This window comes from Lonchura striata, chromosome 32, assembly GCF_050655825.1.
Source record: "Lonchura striata isolate lonStrDom1 chromosome 32, ASM5065582v1, whole genome shotgun sequence".
NCBI classification, from domain to species: Eukaryota; Metazoa; Chordata; class Aves; order Passeriformes; family Estrildidae; genus Lonchura; species Lonchura striata.
Genome location: NC_140734.1, coordinates 6,128,404 through 6,149,776, shown reverse-complemented (window position 1 = coordinate 6,149,776; position 21,373 = coordinate 6,128,404). Strand labels below are relative to the sequence as shown.

The 21,373-nt window shown below is 53.0% G+C and overlaps 4 protein-coding genes across 6 annotated transcripts in view; 2 read left to right on the top strand and 2 right to left on the bottom strand.

Moving 5' to 3' along the window:
- Window positions 1–2,928, top strand: part of AURKB (aurora kinase B) — a 61,970-nt gene extending 59,042 nt beyond the window's left edge. The window contains exon 10 of the transcript XR_014950702.1: window positions 2,912–2,928. The gene's annotated coding sequence lies outside the window, so the exon portion shown is untranslated. The remainder of the gene's footprint in view (window positions 1–2,911) is intronic.
- The window catches only part of PLOD3 (procollagen-lysine,2-oxoglutarate 5-dioxygenase 3), a 30,743-nt gene extending 25,634 nt beyond the window's left edge, over window positions 1–5,109 (bottom strand). Inside the window, exons 1-4 of the mRNA XM_085564082.1 lie at window positions 5,094–5,109; window positions 4,884–4,961; window positions 3,512–4,180; window positions 2,716–2,804 (exon numbers count right to left, since the gene is read on the bottom strand). Of these exons, the coding sequence (XP_085420208.1) occupies window positions 2,716–2,804; window positions 3,512–4,180; window positions 4,884–4,961; window positions 5,094–5,109 (852 nt within the window). The remainder of the gene's footprint in view (window positions 1–2,715; window positions 2,805–3,511; window positions 4,181–4,883; window positions 4,962–5,093) is intronic.
- ZNHIT1 (zinc finger HIT-type containing 1) lies at window positions 5,092–14,797 on the top strand. Its single transcript, XM_085564364.1, has 5 exons — window positions 5,092–5,132; window positions 8,541–8,711; window positions 10,538–10,617; window positions 11,893–12,062; window positions 13,968–14,797. Exons 1-5 carry the CDS (start codon window positions 5,108–5,110, stop codon window positions 13,987–13,989), a joined length of 468 nt encoding a protein of 155 aa, XP_085420490.1. The 5' UTR covers window positions 5,092–5,107; the 3' UTR covers window positions 13,990–14,797.
- A 45-nt stretch (window positions 14,798–14,842) lies between these two features.
- The window catches only part of GUCY2D (guanylate cyclase 2D, retinal), a 32,514-nt gene continuing 25,983 nt past the window's right edge, over window positions 14,843–21,373 (bottom strand). For all 3 annotated transcript variants that reach the window (XM_085564338.1, XM_085564336.1, XM_085564337.1), the window contains 5 exons: window positions 19,628–19,726; window positions 17,726–17,820; window positions 16,944–17,029; window positions 15,882–15,984; window positions 14,843–15,218 (listed from right to left, as the gene is read on the bottom strand). In XM_085564338.1, coding sequence (XP_085420464.1) covers window positions 15,894–15,984; window positions 16,944–17,029; window positions 17,726–17,820; window positions 19,628–19,726 — 371 coding nt within the window. In that variant the 3' untranslated portion in view covers window positions 14,843–15,218; window positions 15,882–15,893. The remainder of the gene's footprint in view (window positions 15,219–15,881; window positions 15,985–16,943; window positions 17,030–17,725; window positions 17,821–19,627; window positions 19,727–21,373) is intronic.

Below are 21,373 nucleotides of genomic sequence, written 5' to 3'. Positions count from 1 at the left end.
TCAGAGCCGGCCCAGCCCCAGAGTCTGGGGAGAAAAAACGGGATTTTGGGAAAAATCAAAAAAAATGGAATTACAGCAAAAAAACCGTGCGAAAAACGGTGAAAAAACGGCGAAAAACGGGCAAAAAACGGCCCAAAAATGGGGAAATTGTTCCGGGTTCCCCCCGCGCCAGCGCCGGCCCAGCCCCAGAGTCTGGGGAGAAAAAATGGGATTTTGGGAAAAATGAAAAAAAAACGGAATTACGGCAAAAAAACGCGCGAAAAACGGTGAAAAAACGGCGAAAAACGGGCAAAAAATGGGGGAGAACAGCCCAAAAAACTGGGGAAAAAATGGCCAAAAAAATGGGGAAATTGAGAGCCGGCCCAGCCCCAGAGTCTGGGGAGAAAAAACGGGATTTTGGGAAAAATCAAAAAAACCGGAATTACGGCAAAAAAACGCGCGAAAAACGGCGAAAGAACGGCGAAAAACGGCCAAAAAATGGGGAAATTGAGAGCCGGCCCAGCCCCAGAGTCTGGGGGGAAAAAACGGGATTTTGGGAAAAATCAAAAAAAATGGAATTACAGCAAAAAAAACGTGCGAAAAACGGTGAAAAAACAGCAAAAAACGGTGAAAAATGGGCAAAAAATGGGCAAAAAATGGGGAAATTGTTCCGGGTTCCCCCCCGCGCCAGCGCCGGCCCAGCCCCAGAGTCTGGGGAGAAAAAACGGGATTTTGGGAAAAAGTCACAAAAAACTGGAATTATGGGGAAAAACCGCATGAAAAATGGTGAAAAAATGGCAAAAAAACAGGCAAAAAATGGGGAAAAACGGCCCAAAAATGGGGAAATCTGTTGGTGTTCCCCCTGTGCCAGTGCCGGCCCAGGCCCAAAGTCTGGGGGGAAAAAGCAGGATTTTGGGAAAAATTAAAAAAAATTGGAATTATGGGAAAAAAAAGCGTGAAAAATGGCGAAAAAACGGCTGAAAACAGTGAAAAAACAGGGAAGAACGGCCCAAAAATGGGGAAATTCTTCTCTGTCCCCCACGTGCCGAGGCTCAAAGTCTGGGGGGAAAAACCGGGATTTTGGGAAAATTCAGCAAAAAAATTGAATTACGGGGGAAAAACGCCCAAAAAATGGTGAAAAAACGGTGAAAAAAGGGGGAAGAACAGCCCAAAAATGGGGAAAAAATGACCAAAAAATGGGGAAATTCAGAGCCGGCCCAGGCCCAAAGTTTGGGGGTAAAAATCGAGATTTTGGGAAAATTCAAAAAATGGGAAAAAATGACCAAAAACAAAAAAAAAAAAGCGCAAAAAATGGTGAAAAAATGGGTGGAAAATGGTGAAAAAATGCAGAGAAACAGCCCAAAAATGGGGGAATTCTTCTGTGCCCTGATTGGCCCCAGGCACGAAATTTGGGGAGAAAAACGCGGATTTTGGGAAAAACGGAAAATATATAAAAATATGGGAAGAAATGGAGAGGAAAACGGTGAAAAAATGGGGGAAAAAGACCCAAAAATGGGGAAAAAATGAGGAAAAAAAGGAGGGAAAATGGGGGGAAAAAGAGGAAAAAACCTCATTAGCATGCCCCGCCCCTCATTAGCATACACCGCCCCTCATTAGCATACACCGCCCCTCATTAGCATCTCATTACCACCAGGCTGTAGCTCAAGGCCCTGAGCCCCACAGCATTAGCATAACCCCGCCCCTCATTAGCATTACCCCTGTGCTCATTAGCATAGCCATGCCCCTCATTAGCATGCCACGACTGCCACACTGTAGTTGGAGGCCCTGTTAGTCACAACCTCATTAGCATACCCCGGCCCTCATTAGCATCTCATTAGCATCTCATTACCACCAGGCTGTAGTTGAAGGCCCTGTCTGTTAGCCCAACCCTCATTAGCATAGCCCGGCCCTCATTAGCATCTCATTAGCATCACACTGTAGTTGAAGGCCCTGTTATCCCCACCCTCATTAGCATACCCCGGCCCTCATTAGCATCTCATTACCATCACGCTGTAGTTGAAGGCCCTGTGTTAGTTACACCCTCATTAGCATCTCATTAGCATCTCATTACCATCACGCTGTAGTTGAAGGCCCTGTGTTAGTTACACCCTCATTAGCATCTCATTAGCATCTCATTACCATCACGCTGTAGTTGAAGGCCCTGTCTGTTAGTCACACCCTCATTAGCATCTCATTAGCATCTCATTACCATCACGCTGTAGTTGAAGGCCCTGTCTGTTAGTCATACACTCATTAGCATCTCATTAGCATCTCATTACCATCACGCTGTAGTTGAAGGCCCTGTCTGTTAGTCACACCCTCATTAGCATCTCATTAGCATCTCATTACCATCACGCTGTAGTTGAAGGCCCTGTGTTAGTTACACCCTCATTAGCATCTCATTAGCATCTCATTACCATCACGCTGTAGTTGAAGGCCCTGTGTTAGTTACACCCTCATTAGCATAGCCCAGCCCTCATTAGCATCTCATTACCATCACGCTGTAGTTGAAGGCCCTGTCTGTTAGTCCCACCCTCATTAGCATCTCATTAGCATCTCATTACCATCACGCTGTAGTTGAAGGCCCTGTTAGTCATACACTCATTAGCATACCCCGGCCCTCATTAGGATCTCATTATCATCTCATTACCATCACGCTGTAGTTGAAGGCCCTGTTATCCCCACCCTCATTAGCATACCCCGGCCCTCATTAGCATCTCATTAGCATCTCATTACCATCACGCTGTAGTTGAAGGCCCGGGCCGAGCGCAGGAAGCGGCTGAAGCCGTCGGTGACCGCGGTGGCCACGGTGATGACCAGGAGCCCTGAGAGTGACCAGAGTGACCAGAGTGACCACTGACCACTGAGTGACCAATGAGTGACCAATGAGTGACCAATGAGTGACCAGAGTGACCAATGAGTGACCAATGAGTGACCACTGACCACTGAGTGACCCTGAGTGACCACTGAGTGACCACTGAGTGACCACAGTGACCACTGAGTGACCACTGAGTGACCAGAGTGACCAGAGTGACCACTGAGTGACCAGAGTGACCACTGAGTGACCACTGACCCTGAGTGACCCTGAGTGACCACTGAGTGACCACTGAGTGACCAATGAGTGACCAGAGTGACCACTGAGTGACCAGTGACCACTGAGCGACCCTGAGTGACCACAAGTGACCCCTGAGTGACCAATGACTGACCCTGAGTGACCACTGAGTGACCAATGAGTGACCACTGAGTGACCACTGAGTGACCAATGAGTGACCACTGAGTGACCAATGAGTGACCACTGAGTGACCAATGAGTGACCACTGACCCCTCTGAGTGACCAATGAGTGACCCTGGGTGACCCCTGGGTGACCAATGAGTGACCAGAGTGACCCTGAGTGACCCCTGCCCCCTCCCACTGACCCCTGAGTGACCCCCGCATTACCCCTGACCCTCATGTGACCCCTGACCCCCGAGTGACCCCTGACCCCCACGTGACCCCTGACCCCCGCATGACCCCTGTCCCCTCCCCACTCACCATTCTCGGGCTCGATCCCGGGGGAATTTTCGGGGCAATTTTGGGAATTTTCGGGGCAATTTTGGGAATTTTTGGGGCAATTTTGGCCGATTTCGGGGCTGACCCAGGGGGGATCCCTGGGGCAGATCGGGGGGGGCCCGGGGGGGGATTTGGGGGAATTTTTGGGGCAATTTTGGGAGTTTTCGGGGCAATTTTGGGAATTGCCCGGCTCAATCCCGGGGGAGTTTTCGGGGCAGTTTTGGGAATTTTGGGGGCAATTTTGGGAATTTTCGGGGCAATTTTGAGGATTTTCGGGGCAATTTTTGGGGCGATTTTGGGAATTTTCAGGGTCAGTCTCAGGGGGGGGTTTGGAGCAGTTTTGGGAATTTTTGGGGCAATTTTGGGAATTTTGAGGATTTTCGGGGCAATTTTCAGAATTTTCGGGGCAATTTTGGCCATTTTTGGGGCAATTTTGGCCATTTTCGGGGTCAATCCTGGGAGAAGTTTCGGGGCAGTTTTGGGGGGTCCCGGGGGAGAATTTGGGGCAATTTTGGGGATTTTTGGAGCAATTTGGGGGATTTTCGAGGCAATTTTCAGAATTTTTGGGGCAATTTTGGGGATTTTTGGGGCGATTTTGGGAAGTTTCGGGGTCAGTCCCGGGGGGGATTTTGGGGCAGTTTTGGGGGGTCGCTGGGGGAGTCCCGGGAGGATTTTGGGGGGTCCCGGGGGGGAATTTGGGGCAATTTTGGGGATTTTCGGGGCAGTTTTGGGGGGTTTCAGGTAAATTTTGGGGATTTTCGGGGCAGTTTTGGGAAGTTTCGGGGTCGTTCCCGGGGGGGATTTCGGGGCAGTTTCGGGGGGTCTCGGGGGCGGTCCCGGGTGGATTTTGGGGGATTTTGGGGGGATTCTGGGGGGTCCCGGGGGGGAATTTGGGGCAATTTTGGGGATTTTCGGGGCAGTTTCGGGAAGTTTCGGGGTCGTTCCCGGGGGGGATTTCGGGGCAGTTTCGGGGGGTCCCGGGGGGGGTCTCGGGGGGGGTCTCGGGTGGATTTTGGGGGATTTTGGGGGAATTTTGGGGGGTCCCGGGGGGGAATTTGGGGCAATTTTGGGGATTTTCGGGGCAGTTTCGGGAAGTTTCGGGGTCGTTCCCGGGGGGGATTTCGGGGCAGTTTCGGGGGGTCCCGGGGGGGGTCTCGGGGGGGGTCTCGGGTGGATTTTGGGGGATTTTGGGGGGATTTCGGGGGGTCTCGGGGGCGCTCCCGGGGGTCCCCAGCAGCAGCAGCAGCAGCGGCAGCGCGCGCGCGGCCATGGCGGGGGCGGGGCTAAGGCCGGAGGGGGCGGGGACTCCCGCGGCGCCTCAGCCAATCCCCGCCCGCCGCCCCGCCCTACCCACCAATCAGCGATGAGGGGGGCGTGGCCCGCGCTAGCGGGCGGGGCCGCCACGTCGCCGTGAGGGAAAAGGGGGCGTGGCCTGATGATGGGCGGGGGGAAGTGGGCGTGGCTTATCGCCGCGCTCAAGATGGCGGCGGAAGTGAGGGCAGAAGTGAGGGCAGGGAGGGAGCGGAAGTGGCGTCGGAGAGGGCGGAAGTGAAGGGCGGCCCACCGGAAGTCGGGATCATGATGGGCGAGAAGAAAACGTCGGGTGAGGGGGGAGGGGCGCGGGGGGATTTTGGGGGTCCCGAGTTGGAATTTTGGGGTCCCGGAGGGAATTTTGGGGGTCCCGAGCGGATTTTGGGGTCCCGGGGGGATTTGGGGCTCCCAAGTTTAAAAATTCCCATTTTTTTTCCCTGGAAATCCCCGATTTTAGCCCGAAATTTCCCATTTTTTTTCAGAAAATTCCCAGATTTTTTTCCGTTAATTCCCAGATTTTTTTTGGGGGGGGTTCCCAATTTTGGGGTCCCCCCTTGGCCCCCCCTTTTCCCCTCCCCCGCGATGGTCCCGATTTGGGGATTTTGGGGATTTTTATCCCATTTTTATTGCAAAAATTCCGGTATTTTTTTTGGGGAATTCCCAGATTTTTTTCGGGAAATTCCCAAATTGTTGGGATTTTTCGTTATTCCCGATTTTCGGGTCTCCCCGACCCTTTTCCTGGATTTTCTCCTGATTTTTGGTGATGTTTTCTGTAAAATTCCCAATTATTGTGTAAAATTCCCGTTTTTTGGTGTAAAATTCTCGTTTTTTGTGGAAATTCCCATTTTTGGGGGGAAAATTCCCATTTTTTGTGTAAAATTACCATTTTTTTGGTGGAAATTCCCAATTTTTTGGTGTAAAATTCCCATTTTATTGTGTCAAATTTCCTTTTTTTGGTGGAAATTTCCGGTTTTTGTGTCAAATTCCCTTTTTTTTGTGTAAAATTCCCGTTTTTTTTTGTGGAAATTCCCGTTTTTTTTGGGATTTCCCGTTATTCCCGATTTTCCGGCCCCTCCCCGACCCATTCCCGGATTTTTCCCATCCCCAATTCCCAATTTTGGGGTCCCAGGAGGGATCGATCACTCCCGATTTTTGGTGGTTTTCTCTAAAATTCCCGTTTTTTCGTTGTAAATTCCCGTTTTTTCCGTGTAATTCCCGTTTTTCCCGTTTTTCCCGGATTTTTCCAGGCCGCGCTCCCGAGGGCGGCCCGCGGCGGGTCCCGATTTTGGGTTTTTTTGTGTAAAATTTCGCCGTTTTTCTCTCCAATTCCCATTTTTTCGTTGTAAACTCCCGTTTTTTCGGTGTAAATTCCCATTTTTCCCGTTATTCCCGGATTTTTCCCGGATTTTTCCCGGATTTTTCCAGGCCGCGCTCCCGAGGGCGGCCCGCGGCGGGTCCCGATTTTGGGTTTTTTTGTGTAAAATTTCGCCGTTTTTCTCTACAATTCCCATTTTTTCGGTGTAAATTCCCGGATTTTTCCCGTTTTTCCCGGATTTTTCCCGGATTTTTCCCGTTTTTCTCCAGGCCGCGCTCCCGAGGGCAGCTCCCGGCGGGTCCCGATTTTGGGTTTTTTTGTGTAAAATTTCGCCGTTTTTCTCTACAATTCCCATTTTTCTTGTGGAAATTCCCGTTTTTTCGGTGTAAATTCCCATTTTTCCCGTTATTCCCGGATTTTTCCTGTATTTCCCAGGCCGCGCTCCCGAGGGCGGCCCGCAGCAGGTCCCGATTTTGGGTTTTTTTGTGTAAAATTTCGCCGTTTTTCTCTCCAATTCCCGTTTTTTCGTTGTAAATTCCCGTTTTTTCGGTGTAAATTCCCATTTTTCCCGTTATTCCCGGATTTTTCCCGGATTTTTCCAGGCCGCGCTCCCGAGGGCGGCCCGCGGCGGGTCCCGATTTTGGGTTTTTTTGTGTAAAATTTCGCCGTTTTTCTCTACAATTCCCATTTTTTCGGTGTAAATTCCCGGATTTTTCCCGTTTTTCCCGGATTTTTCCCGGATTTTTCCCATTTTTCTCCAGGCCGCGCTCCCGAGGGCAGCTCCCGGCGGGTCCCGATTTTGGGTTTTTTTGTGTAAAATTTCGCCGTTTTTCTCTACAATTCCCATTTTTCTTGTGGAAATTCCCGTTTTTTCGGTGTAAATTCCCATTTTTCCCGTTATTCCCGGATTTTTCCTGTATTTCCCAGGCCGCGCTCCCGAGGGCGGCCCGCAGCAGGTCCCGATTTTGGGTTTTTTTGTGTAAAATTTCGCCGTTTTTCTCTCCAATTCCCGTTTTTTCGTTGTAAATTCCCGTTTTTTCGGTGTAAATTCCCATTTTCCCGTTATTCCCGGATTTTTCCCGGATTTCTCCAGGCCGCGCTCCCGAGGGCGGCCCGCGGCGGGTCCCGATTTTGGGTTTTATTGTGTAAAATTTTGCTGTTTTTCTCTAAAATTCCCGTTTTTTTGTGTAAATTCCCGTTTTTCCCGTTATTCCCGGATTTGTCCCGGATTTCCCAGGCCGCGCTCCCGAGGGCGGCCCGCGGCGGGTCCCGATTTTGGGTTTTTTTGTGTAAAATTTCGCCGTTTTTCTCTCCAATTCCCATTTTTTCGTTGTAAACTCCCGTTTTTTCGGTGTAAATTCCCATTTTTCCCGTTATTCCCGGATTTTTCCCGGATTTTTCCCATTTTTCTCCCAGGCCGCGCTCCCGAGGGCAGCTCCCGGCGGGTCCCAATTTTGGGGTTTTTTTGTGTAAAATTTCGCTGTTTTTCTCTCCAATTCCCATTTTTTTTGTGGAAACTCCCGTTTTTTTGTTGTCAATTCCCATTTTTCCCGTTTTTCCCGGATTTTTCCCGGATTTCCCAGGCCGCGCTCCCGAGGGCGGCCCGCGGCGGGTCCCGATTTTGGGTTTTTTTGTGTAAAATTTCGCCGTTTTTCTCTACAATTCCTGTTTTTTTTTGTACAATTCCCGTTTTTCGTTGTAAATTCCCGTTTTTCCCGGATTTTTCCCGGATTTTTCCCGTATTTCCCAGGCCGCGCTCCCGAGGGCGGCCCGCGGCGGGTCCCGATTTTGGGTTTTTTTGTGTAAAATTTCGCTGTTTTTCTCTACAATTCCCATTTTTTCGTTGTAAATTCCCTTTTTTTTGTGTAAATTCCCGTTTTTCCCGGATTTTTCCAGGCCGCGCTCCTGAGGGCGGCCCGCGGCAGGTCCCGATTTTGGGTTTTTTGTGCAAAATTTTGCCGTTTTTCTCTAAAATTCCCATTTTTCTTGTGGAAACTCCCGTTTTTTTGTGTAAATTCCTGTTTTTCCCATTTTTCCCGTATTTTTCCAGGCCACGCTCCCGAGGGCGGCCCGCGGCGGGTCCCGATTTTGGGGTTTATTGTGTAAAATTTCACTGTTTTTCTCTAAAATTCCCGTTTTTTCGTTGTAAACTCCCGTTTTTTTGTGTAAATTCCCGGATTTTTCCCGTTTTTCCCGGATTTTTCCCGTATTTCCCAGGCCGCGCTCCCGAGGGCGGCCCGCGGCGGGTCCCGATTTTGGGTTTTTTTGTGTAAAATTTCGCCGTTTTTCTCTACAATTCCCGTTTTTTTTTGTACAATTCCCGTTTTTTGTTGTAAATTCCCGTTATTCCCGGATTTTTCCCGGATTTTTCCCGTTTTTCTCCAGGCCGCGCTCCCGAGGGCGGCCCGCGGCGGGTCCTGGACGCTCCGGCCCGGCAGCGGCGGCTGCACCGGCAGCTCGAGGCGCTGGAGAGCGACAACTTCGGCGACGACCCCGCGGCCGGGCTGCCCCGGCCCGGCAAACGCCTGCCCAACTTCAGCGACAGCGCCGAGACCGGTACCGGGACGGACCGGGATAGAACCGGGATAGAACCGGGCCAGGACCGGGATTGAACCGGGATTGAACCGGGATAGACCGGGATTGAAGCGGGAGCCGGGATTTGGGGGGTTAATGGGATTTAAATGGGGTTAAATGGGATTTAAATGGGATTTTTGGGGGGTTTTGGGGCTCCCCAACTTCAGCGACAGCGCCGAGACCAGTACCGGGACCGGGATTGGACCGGGATAGAACCGGGATGGACCGGGAGCCGGGATTTGGGGGGTTAATGGGGGTTAAATGGGGTTAAATGGGATTTAAATGGGATTTTGGGGGGTTTTGGGACTCCCAAACTTCAGCGATGCTGCCCAGACCGGTACCGGGATGGACCAGGACAGGACCGGGATTGAACCGGGATAGACCAGGAGCCGGGATTTGGGGGGTTAATGGGGGTTAAATGGGGTTTAAATGGGATTTAAATGGGATTTTGGGGGGTTTTGGGGCTCCCCAGCTTCAGCGACAGCGCCGAGACCGGTACCGGGATAGAACCGGGATGGACTGGGATGGACTGGGATAGAACTGGGATAGACCGGGAGCCGGGATTTGGGGGGTTAATGGGGTTTAAATGGGGTTAAATGGGATTTAAATGGGATTTAAATGGGATTTTGGGGGGTTTTGGGGCTCCCCAACTTCAGCGACAGCGCCGAGACCGGTACCAGGACCGGGATTGGACCGGGATAGAACCGGGACAGGACCGGGATAGAAGCCGGATTTGGGGGGTTAATGGGGTTTAAATGGGGTTAAATGGTATTTAAATGGGATTTAAATGGGATTTAAATGGGGTTTAAATGGGATTTAAATGGGATTTAAATGGGATTTTTGGGGGGTTTTGGGGCTCCCCAACTTCAGCGACAGCGCCGAGACCGGTACTGGGATAGAACCGGGATGGACTGGGATGGACTGGGATAGAACTGGGATAGACCGGGAGCCGGGATTTGGGGGGTTAATGGGGTTTAAATGGGGTTTAAATGGGATTTAAATGGGATTTTGGGGGGGTTTTGGGAAATTTAAAGGGGATTTTGGGGGATTTAAAGGAGATTTTGGGGTTTAAAGGGGATTTGGGGGGATTTAAAGGAGATTTTGGGGTTTAAAGGGGATTTGGGGGGGATTTAAAGGGGATTTTGGGGGGATTTTTGGGTTTAAATGGAATTTTGGGGTTTAAAGGAGATTTTGGGGGATTAAATTGGGATTTGGGGGGATATAAAGGGGATTTGAAAGGGGTTTTGGGGGGTTTAAATGGGATTTTGGGGCTATAAAGAGGAATTTTGGGAGTCAAAGGGGATTTTGGGGAGATTTGGGGATTTTGGGGGAATTTTGGGGGATTTAAAGGAGATTTTGGGGCATTTAAAGGGGATTTTTGGGGCTTTTGGGGGATTTTGGGGTTTAAATGGGAACTTGGTGGGTTTAAAGAAGATCTTGGGGGTTATAAATGGGATTTTGGGGAGTTTAAAGGGGATTTAAAGGAGATTTTGGGGGCATTTTGGGGAATTTAAAGAGGATTTCGGGGCTTTAAAGAGGATTTTTGGGGATGAAAGGGGATTTTGGGGGGATTTAATGGAGATTTTGGGGGGTTCAAAGGGGATTTTGGGGCTGAATTTGGGATTTTTTTTCTGGATTTTGGGGCTGATTTTGGGGCTGAATTTTGATCTGATTTTGGGGCTGAATTCTGGATTTTGGGGCTGATTTTGGGATTTTTTGTCTGGATTTTGGCCTGATTTTTGATCTGATTTTGGGGCTGATTTTGGGGTTTTTTTCTGGATTCTGGGGCTGATTTTGGGGTTCCCCAGGGAAGAAGAAGAAGAAAACTCGGGGCGATCACTTCAAGCTGCGCTTCCGCAAGAACTTCCAGGCCCTGCTGGAGGAGCAGGTGGGGAAATTTGGGGGAAAATTTGGGGAATTTGGGAAATTTGGGGATATTGGGCAGATTTGGGGGAAATTTTGGGGGGATTTGGGCGGAAATTTCAGGGGATTTGGGGGAAATTTTGGGCAACTGGGGGGAAATTTGGGGGAATTTTGGAGAAATTCTGGGGGAATTTTAGGGAATTTGGAAGAACTTTGGGAGAATTGGGGGAAATTTGGGGGAAATTTGGGGGGAATTTGGGAGAATTTCAGGGGAATTTGGGGTAAATTGTGGGGATTGGGGGAAATTTGGGGGAATTTCAGGAGATTTGGGGCAATTTGGAGAGGATTTGGGAGAAATTTGGCGGAATTTAAGGGGAATTGGAGGAAATTTGGGGATATTGGACAGATTTGGGGGAAATTTTGGGGAAATTTCAGGGGAATTTGGGGAAATTGTGATTTTGGAGGAATTGGGGGAAATTGGGGGGGAATTGGGGGCATTTGGGAGAAATTTGGGGGAATTTGGAACTGAATTCTGGATTTTGGGGCAGATTTGAGGCTGAATTTTGGATTTTGGGCTGAATTTGGGGCTGATTTTGGATTTTGGGCTGAATTCTGGATTTTGAGCGGGATTTGGGACTGAATTTTGGATTTTGGGGCAGAATTTCGTATTTGAAGGTGGATTTGGGGCTGAGTTTGGGGCTGAATTCTGGATTTGGGGCTGGATTTTGCTGATGAATTTTGGATTTTGTGGCTGATTTTGGGGTGAAATTTTGGGTTTTTGGGTGCCCCCAGAACCTGAGCGCAGCCAAGGGCCCCAACTACGTCTGGGCTGGATTTGAGGCAGATTTTGGGGTGAATTTTGGGTTTTTTGGGTCTGACCCCAGAACCTGAGCGCGGCCGAGGGCCCCAGTGATGTCTGGGCTGGATTTTGGGGTGAATTCTGGGATTTTTGGGTCTGACCCCAGAACCTGAGCGCGACCGAGGGCCCCAACTACATCTGGGCTGGATTTGGGGCAGATTTTGGGGTGAATTTTGGGTTTTTTGGGTCTGACCCCAGAACCTGAGCGCGGCCGAGGGCCCCAGTGATGTCTGGGCTGGATTTTGGGGTAAATTCTGGGTTTTTTGGGTCTGACCCCAGACCTTGAGTGCGGCCAAGATCCTCAGTGATGTCTGGGCTGGATTTTGGGGTAAATTCTGGGATTTTTGGGTCTGACCCCAGAACCTGAGCGTGGCCGAGGGCCCCAGTGATGTCTGGGCTGGATTTTGGGGTAAATTCTGGGATTTTTGGGTCTGACCCCAGAACCTGAGCGCGGCCGAGGGCCCCAACTACGTCTCGGCCGGGGCGGCGCCGTCGCGGCTGCCTCAGCGCCATTTCTGCGCCGTCTGCGGCTTCCCCTCGGGCTACACCTGCGTCACCTGCGGGGCCAGGTACTGCTGCACGCGCTGCCTGGGCACCCACCAGGACACCAGGTACGGGGGGGCGGAGAAAACGGGGAGAAAACGGTGAAAAAATGGGGAAAAACGGTGAAAAAATGGGGAAAAACGGCCAAAAAATGGTGAAAAAATGAGAAAAAACGGCAAAAAAATGGTGGAAATTGGCCAAAAAATGGGTTTGGGGACACACCTGCGTCACCTGTGGGTCCTGGGCACCCGCCAGGACACCAGGTACAGGGAGGCGGAGAAAACGGGGAGAAAACGGGAAAAAACGGGGAGAAAACGGGAAAAAACGGTGAGAAAGTGGGGGAAAACGGCCAAAAAATGGAGAAAAACGGCCCAAAAATGGTGAAAAAATGAGAAAAAACGGCCAAAAAAATGGTGAAAAAATGGGGGAAAATGGCCAAAAAATGGCAAAAAACAGCCAAAAATGGGGGGAAAAGTCCAAAAAATGGGTTTGGGGACACACCTGTGTCACCTGTGGGTCCTGGGCACCCACCAAGATGCCAAGTATGAGGGGGGTGAGAAATGGAGAAAAAATGTGGAAAAACAGTGAAAAAATGGGGGAAAACAGTGGAAAAATGGGGGAAAACAGCGAAAAATTGGGAAAAAATAGGAAAAACGTGGTAAAAAAATGGCAAAAAATGGCCAAAAAACGGTGAAAGAATGAGAAAGAACGGACAAAAACTGGCAAAAAAATGCGAAAAAAAGGCCAAAAAATGGGGGGAAATGGCCAAAAAATGGGTTTGGGGACATACCTGTGTCACCTGTGGGTCCTGGGCACCCACCAGGACACCACGTACGGGGGGTGGAGAAAACGGGAAAAAACGGTGAAAAAAAGGGGGAAAACGGCAAAAAAATGGCGATAAAATGAGAAAAAAATAGCCAAAAAATGGAGAAAAACGGCCAAAAAATGAGTTTGGGGACACACCTGTGTTACCTGTGGATTCTGGGCACCCACCAGGACACCAGGTATGTGGGGGATGAGAATTGGGGAAAAAACATGGGAAAGCGGTGAAAAAATGGGGAAAATGGTGAAAAAATAGGGAGAATGGCCAAAAAATGGGAAAAAAACCCAGGAAAAAATGGGGGCATTGGAAAAACTGGAGAAACAGAAAAACAAGGGAAAAAACCACGAAAAATGGGAAAAGTACTGAGGAAAATTGGAATAATGAAAAAAAATGGGAAAAAAGCCTGGGGAAAAAAAAAAAAGAAAACAGCAAAAAAGGGGTAAAATACTGGAAGAAGTGGGAAAACAGAATAAAAATGGGAAAAACCTAGGAAAAATGGGGGGAAATGGGGGGAAAGTGTAAAAATTAGGAAAATCTCAGGGACAATTGGAAAAACGGCCAAAAAATGGGACAAATTTTGGGAAAAATTAGAGGAAACCCAGGGAAAATGAGAGATAAAATGGCAAAAATGACGAAAACAGAAAAAAAAGGAAAAGAAGAGGAAAAACACGAAGCAAGATGGGGAAAATGGGGAAAACAGAAAAAAAATGGGGAAAAAATTGGGAAAATGGGAAAAATAGCAAAAAAGAGGAAAAGAATTTTAAAAAATGGCAGAAAACCCAGAGAAAATGGTAAAAATCAGGAAGAAATGGAAAAAAACAATAAAAAAAGGGGAAAAATTCAGGACAAATGGGTATAAAAACGGGAAATTGGAAAAACAGGAAAAAAAAGGGAAAAAAGTGGGGAAAATGGGAAAATTTTGGGGAAATTGGGGAAAAACAGGAATAAAAGGGAAAAAATTTGGGACAAATGGGAGTAAAAATGGGAAATGGGAAAAGCAAGAAAAAAAGGGGAAAAAATGGGAAAATTTGGGGGAAATTGGGGAAAAACGGGGAAAAATTGGGGGAAGCCCCGTGGGACTGGGGCAGGCTCTGGAGGGGGAGGGGTCCAAGCCTGCTGACCTTTGACCTTTCCCTCCCCTCCCCCGCAGGTGCCTGAAGTGGACGGTGTGACCCCACTCCCAAAATGGCCGCCGTGAACGCGTCTTGTTTGGTCCCGCCCCTGATACCCCCAATATGGCTGTTGTGGCTCCACCCCCAAAATGGCTGCTTTGACTCCACCCCCAATATGGCCGCCATGTCCACACCCAGAAAATGGCTGCCATGGCCGCACCCATACAAGATGGCCACCATGGCTCCACCCACCCCCAAGATGGCCACCTTGGCCCTGCCCACCCCAAGATGGCTGCCATGGCCACATCCCCAAGATGGCCGAATTAGCCTCACGCACCCCAAGATGGCCGCCATGGCCACACCCATCCAAGATGGCCACTATGGCCACACCCACCCTAAGATGGCTGCCATGGTCACAGCCCAAAATGGCCACTATGGCCCTGCCCACCCCAAGATGGCCGCCATGGTCACACTCCAAAATGGCCACCATGGCCCCACCCACTCCAAGATGGCTGAATTAGTCCCGCCCACCCCCAAGATGGCTGCCATAGCCACACCCCAATATGGCGGCCATGGCCTCACCCCCAAGATGGCTGCCATGGCCACACCCACAAAATGGCCACCTTGCCCCACCCACCCCAAGATGGCCCCACCCCCAAGATGGCCGCCATGGTCACAGCCCAAAATGGATGCCATGGCCCTGCCCACCCCAAGATGGCCGCCATGGTCATGGCCCAAAAATGGATGAAATGGCCACACCCATTCAAGATGGCCGCCATGGTCACAGCCCAAGATGGCTGCCATAGCCACGCCCCCAAGATGGCGGCCGAGCCCCTTTGAACCCAAATACGATTTTTTCCCACCAAAATCTTTGGTCTGGAGTTTATTGAGGGAGGGGGAGGAGCTACGGGGGGAGGGGGCGGGGCCAAGGGGAGGGGGCGGGGCCTCAGGAACGGGGGAAAATCCGGGGAAAACGGGGGAAAAAATCCGGGAAAAACGCGCCGGCCCTTTAAGGGCGGGTCCAAGATGGCCGCCCTGGGCGCTGATTGGACGAGCATCCCCTGAGGGCTCCGCCCCTTTGTGACAGTCGGGATCCTATTGGCTGCTGGGGCACCGCCCCGGGATCAAGCCACGCCCCTTTTGGGTCAAGCCCCGCCCCCTCTGGCCCAGGCCCCGCCCCCAATCCCCTCCTGGCGCCCAGGCTCCGCCTCCTGTGACGTCACCAGGGCGTGGTCCCTCGGCAGCCAATCGTCGCTGGCTCCGCCCCTCGGGAGCGGGGCCGCCTGCGGCTGTGGGGATAATGAGATGCAAATGAGCTGGGGAGGGGAGAGGTGAGTGAAAAGGGGTGGGCGGGGCTTGGGCACGTCTGTGGGCGTGGACAACAGTGGGCGTGGTTTATTCCTCACCTGGTGGGCGTGGCTAACTTTGGGCGTGGTTTATTCCTCACCTGATTGGTGGGACTAAATGTGGGCGTGGTTTATTCCTCACCTGGTGGGCGTGGCTAACTTTGGGCATTGTTTATTCTCACCCGGTGGGCGTGGCTAACTTTGGGCATGGTTTATTCTCACCTGGTGGGCGTGGCTAACTTTGGGCATGGTTTATTCCTCACCTGGTGGGCGTGGCTAACTTTGGGCATGGTTTATTCTCACCTGGTGGGCGTGGCTAACTGTGGCTGTGGTTTATTCCTCACCTGATTGGTGGGCCTCAATGTGGGCGGGGTTTATTCCTCACCTGGTGGGCGTGGCTAACTTTGGGCATGGTTTATTCCTCACTTGGTGGGCGTGGCTAACTTTGGGCATGGTTTATCCCTCACCTGATTGGTTGGTCTCAATGTGGGTGTGGTTTATCCCTCGCCAGGTGGGCGGGGCTCAATGTGGGTGTGGTTTATCCCTCGCCAGGTGGGCGGGGCTCACCGGGGGCGTGGTTTATCCCCGGTGGGCGTGGCCTCTCACCTGTGGGCGGGGCTATTTCAGCACCTGGCCCGGCCGCGCCTTCTCCAGCTTCCGGCGCCGCTCGGCCGGGATCTCGTCCAGGCTGATCCCGTGGTTGCTCGCCCTGCACGATTCGGGGGAAATTTGGGGGATTTTGGGATTTTTGGGGATTTGGGGGGATTTTGGGGGGTTTGGGGGATTTTTTACAAATTTTTGGGGATTTTTTTGCAGGGATTTTGGGGGGTTTTTTTGGGAGGTTTTTTCCTAATAATTGGGAATTTTGGGAGTTTGAGGAGCAGATTTTTTGGACACTTTTTTTGCTGTTTTTTGGTGAATTTCAGGGGTTTTGGGGGGGATTTTTGGGTTTTTTTGGGAAAATTGGGGGTTTTTTTGGGGGGGAATTTTTTGGGGAGCTTTTAGGGGATTTTGGGGGGTTCTTTTTGCATTTTTTGGGGGGGAATTTTTGGGGGATTTCCACCCCATAACCCCACACCCCATAACCCCACACCCCATGACCCCACACCCCATAACCCCACACCCCATAACCCCATAACCCCACACCCCATAACCCCACACCCCATAACCCCATAACCTCACACCCCATAACCCCATAACCTCACACCCCATAACCCCACACCCCACACCCCATAACCCCACACCCCATACCCCCACACCCCACACCCCATAACCCCACACCCCATAACCCCACACCCCATACCCCCACACCCCATAACCCCACACCCCACACCCCATAACCCCACACCCCATAACCCCACACCCCATAACCCCACACCCCACACCCCATAACCCCACACCCCATAACCCCACACCCCACACCCCATAACCCCACACCCCATAACCTCACACCCCCACACCCCATAACCCCACACCCCCACACCCCCACACCCCATAACCCCATAACCTCACACCCCATAACCCCACACCCCATAACCCCACACCCCATAACCCCACACCCCATAACCCCACACCCCATAACCCCACACCCCATAACCCCACACCCCACACCCCATAACCCCACACCCCATAACCACACACCCCATAACCCCATGGCCCCGCACTCACCCCGGCAGGAGGTCGGGGGGGGTGGGGATGGGTTTGGTGAATCCCTCGCGGCCCACGAGCCAATAGGTGTCCTCCACGCCCTTACCCTATGGATTTGGGGTTATGGGGTGAGTTATGGGTCAGGTATGGGTCAGTTATGGGTCAGTTATGGGTCAGTTATGGGTCAGTTATGGGGCAGTTATGGGGTCAGTTATGGGTCAGTTATGGGGTTATAGGGTCAGTTATGGGGTCAGTTATGGGGCAGTTATGAGGCAGTTACGGGGTTATAGGGTCAGTTAAAGGGTCAGTTATAGGTCAGTTATGGGTCAGTTATGGGTCAGTTATGGGGCAGTTATGGGGCAGTTATGGGGCAGTTATGGGTCAGTCATGGGGTCAGTTATGGGGTCAGTTATGGGGTCAGTTATGGGTCAGTTATGGGGTCAGTTATGGGGTTTGGGTCAGTTATGGGTCAGTTATGGGTCAGTTATGGGGCAGTTATGGGGCAGTTATGGGTCAGTTATGGGTCAGTTATGGGTCAGTTATGGGGTTTGGGTCAGGTATGGGGTCAGTTATGGGGTCAGGGGGTGTTTGAGGGGCTCAGGGGCCGGTTTGGGATTTTTAGAGCAGTTTTGGAGTTGTATTTGTCATTTTGGGGAAATTTTGGGATTTTCCGGGGCCGTTTTTGGGATTTTTGGGCAGTTTTGGGGTGTTTTGGGCCATTTTTGGGAGTTTTAGGGCAGTTTTGGGGTGTTTTGGGCCGTTTTTGGGATTTTTAGGGCAGTTTTGGGGTGTTTTGGGCTCACCTTGAGCTCGGTCTTGCCGCGGATGTCGACCTTGAAGCCCTCCTTTAGCGAGAGCAGGATGGCCACCGTGCGCTGGTTCACGTGGATGCGATAGGCTGGGGAAAAATGGGATTTGGGACACCAAAAAAACCCAAAAAAACCACCAAAAAACCCAAAAAATCCCACAGATCCCGAAAAAAACCCTGTAGATCCCAAAAATCCCCATAACTGACCCCAAACCCACAGCACCCCCAGTGCCCAAGCGTTGGGTCACGTGGAGGCGATAGGCTGGGGAAAAATGGGATTTGGGATCCCAAAAAAAACTAAAAAAAATCCCCAAAAACCCCCCAAAAATCCTTCCCCGTGTCCCCTGTCCCTGTCCCCATCCCGGTGTCCTTGTCCCCATCCCAATGTCCCCGTCCCAGTGTCCCTGTCCCGGTGTCCCCATCCCGGTGTCCTGGTGTCCCTGTCCCCATCCCAGTGTCTCCGTCTTGGTGTCCCTGTCCCCATCCCGGTGTCCTTGTCCCCATCCCAGTGTCCCCATCCCGGTGTCCCCATCCTGGTGTCCCCGTCCTAGTGTCCCAATGTCCCCGTCCCTGTCCCCATCCCGGTGTGACTCACGCCGGCCGGTGAACTCCATGCGTGACGCGGTTTTGACGGTGTCCATTCTCCGTGTCCCCTCCCCATGTCCCCATGCCCATCCCCTCGTCCCTCTCCCCATCCTGGTGTCCCCATCCCGGTGTCCCCATCCCGATCCTGGTGTGACTCACGCAGGCCGGTGGACTCCATGTGTGACGCGGTGTTGACGGTGTCCATTCCCTGTGTCCCCATGTCCCCATGCCCATCCCGGTGTCCCTGTCCCTGTTCCCGTCCACATCCCGGTGTCCCTGTCCCCATCCCAGTGTCCCTGTCCCCATCCCAGTGTCCCCATCCCGGTGTCCCATCCCGGTGTCCCGGTGTCCCTGGGGTGTGACTCACGCAGGCCGGTGGACTCCATGCGCGACGCGGTGTTGACGGTGTCCATTCCCCATGTCCCCATGTCCCCATCCCAATCCCAGTGTCCCAATCCCAGTGTCCCTGTCCCGATCCCAGTTTCCCTATCCCCATCCCGGTGTCCCATCCCGGTGTCCCGGTGTCCCTGGGGTGTCACTCACGCAGGCCGGTGGACTCCATGCGCGACGCGGTGTTGACGGTGTCCCTGTCCCCATGTCCCCATCCCGGTGTCCCCGTCCCGGTGTCCCTGTCCCCATCCCGGTGTCCCCATTCCCATCCCGGTGTCCCTGTCCCCATCCCGGTGTCCCTGTCCCCATCCCGGTGTCCCCATCCTGATCCCGGTGTCCCATCCCGGTGTCCCTGTCCCCATCCCAGTGTCCCCGTCCCCATCCCGGTGTCCCATCCCGGTGTCCCGGTGTCCCTGGGGTGTGACTCACGCCGGCCGGTGGACTCCATGCGCGACGCGGTGTTGACGGTGTCCATTCCCCATGTCCCCATGTCCCCATCCCAATCCCAGTGTCCCAATCCCAGTGTCCCTGTCCCGATCCCAGTGTCCCCGTCCCCATCCCGGTGTCCCATCCCGGTGTCCCGGTGTCCCTGGGGTGTCACTCACGCAGGCCGGTGGACTCCATGCGTGACGCGGTGTTGACGGTGTCCCTGTCCCCATCCCAGTGTTCCCATCCCCATCCCGGTGTCCCTGTCCCCATCCCAGTGTTCCCATCCCGATCCCGGTGTCCCCATCCCGGTGTCTCCATCCCAGTGTCCCCGTCCCCATCCCGGTGTCCCCGTCCCCATCCCGGTGTCCCCATCCCGATCCCGGTGTCCCCATCCCGGTGTCCCCATCCCAGTGTCCCCGTCCCCATCCCAGTGTCCCCGTCCCCATCCTGGTGTCCCCTCCCGGTGTCCCGGTGTCCCTGGGCTGTGACTCACGCAGGCCGGTGGACTCCATGCGTGACGCGGTGTTGACGGTGTCCCCGAACAGGCAGTACCGCGGCATCGTCAGCCCCACCACGCCCGCCACGCACGGCCCTGGGGGCGGGGCCAGAGTGGGCGGGGTCAGAGTGGGCGGGGCCACGGGTGGGAGGGGCTAAAGTGGGCGTGGCGACAGGAGGCGTGGTCACCAAGGGGAGTGGTCACAAAGGGGCGTGGTCACAAATAGGGAGGGGTCACAAAAGGGGGTCACAAATGGGTGTGGCCACAAAGGGGCGTGGTCACAAAGGGGCGGGGTCACAAAAAGGGGTTCACAAAGGGGCGTGGCCACAAAGGGGTGTGGTCACAATGGGGTGGGGTCACAATGGGGTGGGGTCACAAATGGGTGGGGTCACAAAGGGGTGTGGTCACAAAGGGGTGTGGTCACAATGGGGTGGGGTCACAATGGGGTGGGGTCACAAAGGGGCGGGGTCACAAATGGGCGGGGTCACAAAGGGGCGGGGTCACAAAGGGGCGTGGCAAAAAAGTGATGGGGTCAAAAGGGTGAGGTGACACCAGGGCGTGGTCACAAAGGGGCGTGGTCACAAAGGGGCGGGGTCACAAGGGGGCGGGGTCACAAAGGGGCGGGGTCACAAGGCGTTGGGGTCAACCGTCGATGACCATCGAGGGTTGGCCAGTGAGTTGGGCGTGGCCAAAGGGGGTGTGGCCAGGGGGGGTGTGGCCATAGATGGGTGCGACCAATGAGAGTGTGGCCAACGAGGGTGTGGCCACAGTGGGTGTGGCCTTTGATGGTTTTAGGGCCGTTTGGGGCCATTTTGGGGCTTAATTTGGTGGTTTACGGCCATTTTGGGCTGTTTTGGGCTGTATTTGGTATTTTTAAGGGCAATTTGGGGCCATTTGGGGCTTTTTTTGGTGTTTTTAGGGCATTTTGGGGCTACTTTGAGCTGTATTTGGTATTTTAGGGCCGTTTTGGGCTGTATTTCGTATTTTATGGCAGTTTTGGGCAGTTTTGGGCTGTATTTGGGTGTTTTTAGGACTGTTTTGGGCCAGTTTAGGTTGTATTTGGTGTTTTTAGGGCAGGTTTGGGGACATTTTGGGTTTTTTAGGGCCATATTGGACTGTTTTGAGCTGTAGTTGGGGTTTTTAAGGCAATTTTGGGCCATTTTGGGCTGTATTTGCTGTTTTAGGGCAGTTTGGGGTCGTTTTGGGCTGCGTTTGGTTCTTCGAAGGCGATTTTGTGACATGTCCCAAAATCAATCCCATGGACCACAACCACGTTGAGCGTTGGCCAAGTTGGGCGTGACCAAGAGGTGGGCGTGGCCTTTAAGGGCGTGGCCAATGGGCGTGGCCACCTGGTGGGCGTGGCCTGTAAGAGCGTGGCCAATGGGCGTGGCCACCTGGTGGGCGTGGCCTACACGGGTGTGGCCAATGGGCGTGGCCAACCCCTCCCACCCACCATGACCCATTGGCCAACGCGCCATCACCCAACGATTGACCGACGCGTTGGGCGTGGCCGGGGCGTGGCTGGGATAGCCAATGGGGCGCAGGGTGTGGCTGGGGCAGCCAATGGGGCGCGGGGCGTGGCCAGGTGGCCAATGGGGCGCGGGGCGTGGCTGGGGTGGCCAATGGGGTGCGGGGTGTGGCCGGGGCAGCCAATGGGGTGCGGGGCGTGTCCGGGGCATGTCTGGGGCGGCCAATGGGGTGCAGGGCGGGGCCGGGGCGTGTCCAGGGCGGCCAATGGGACAT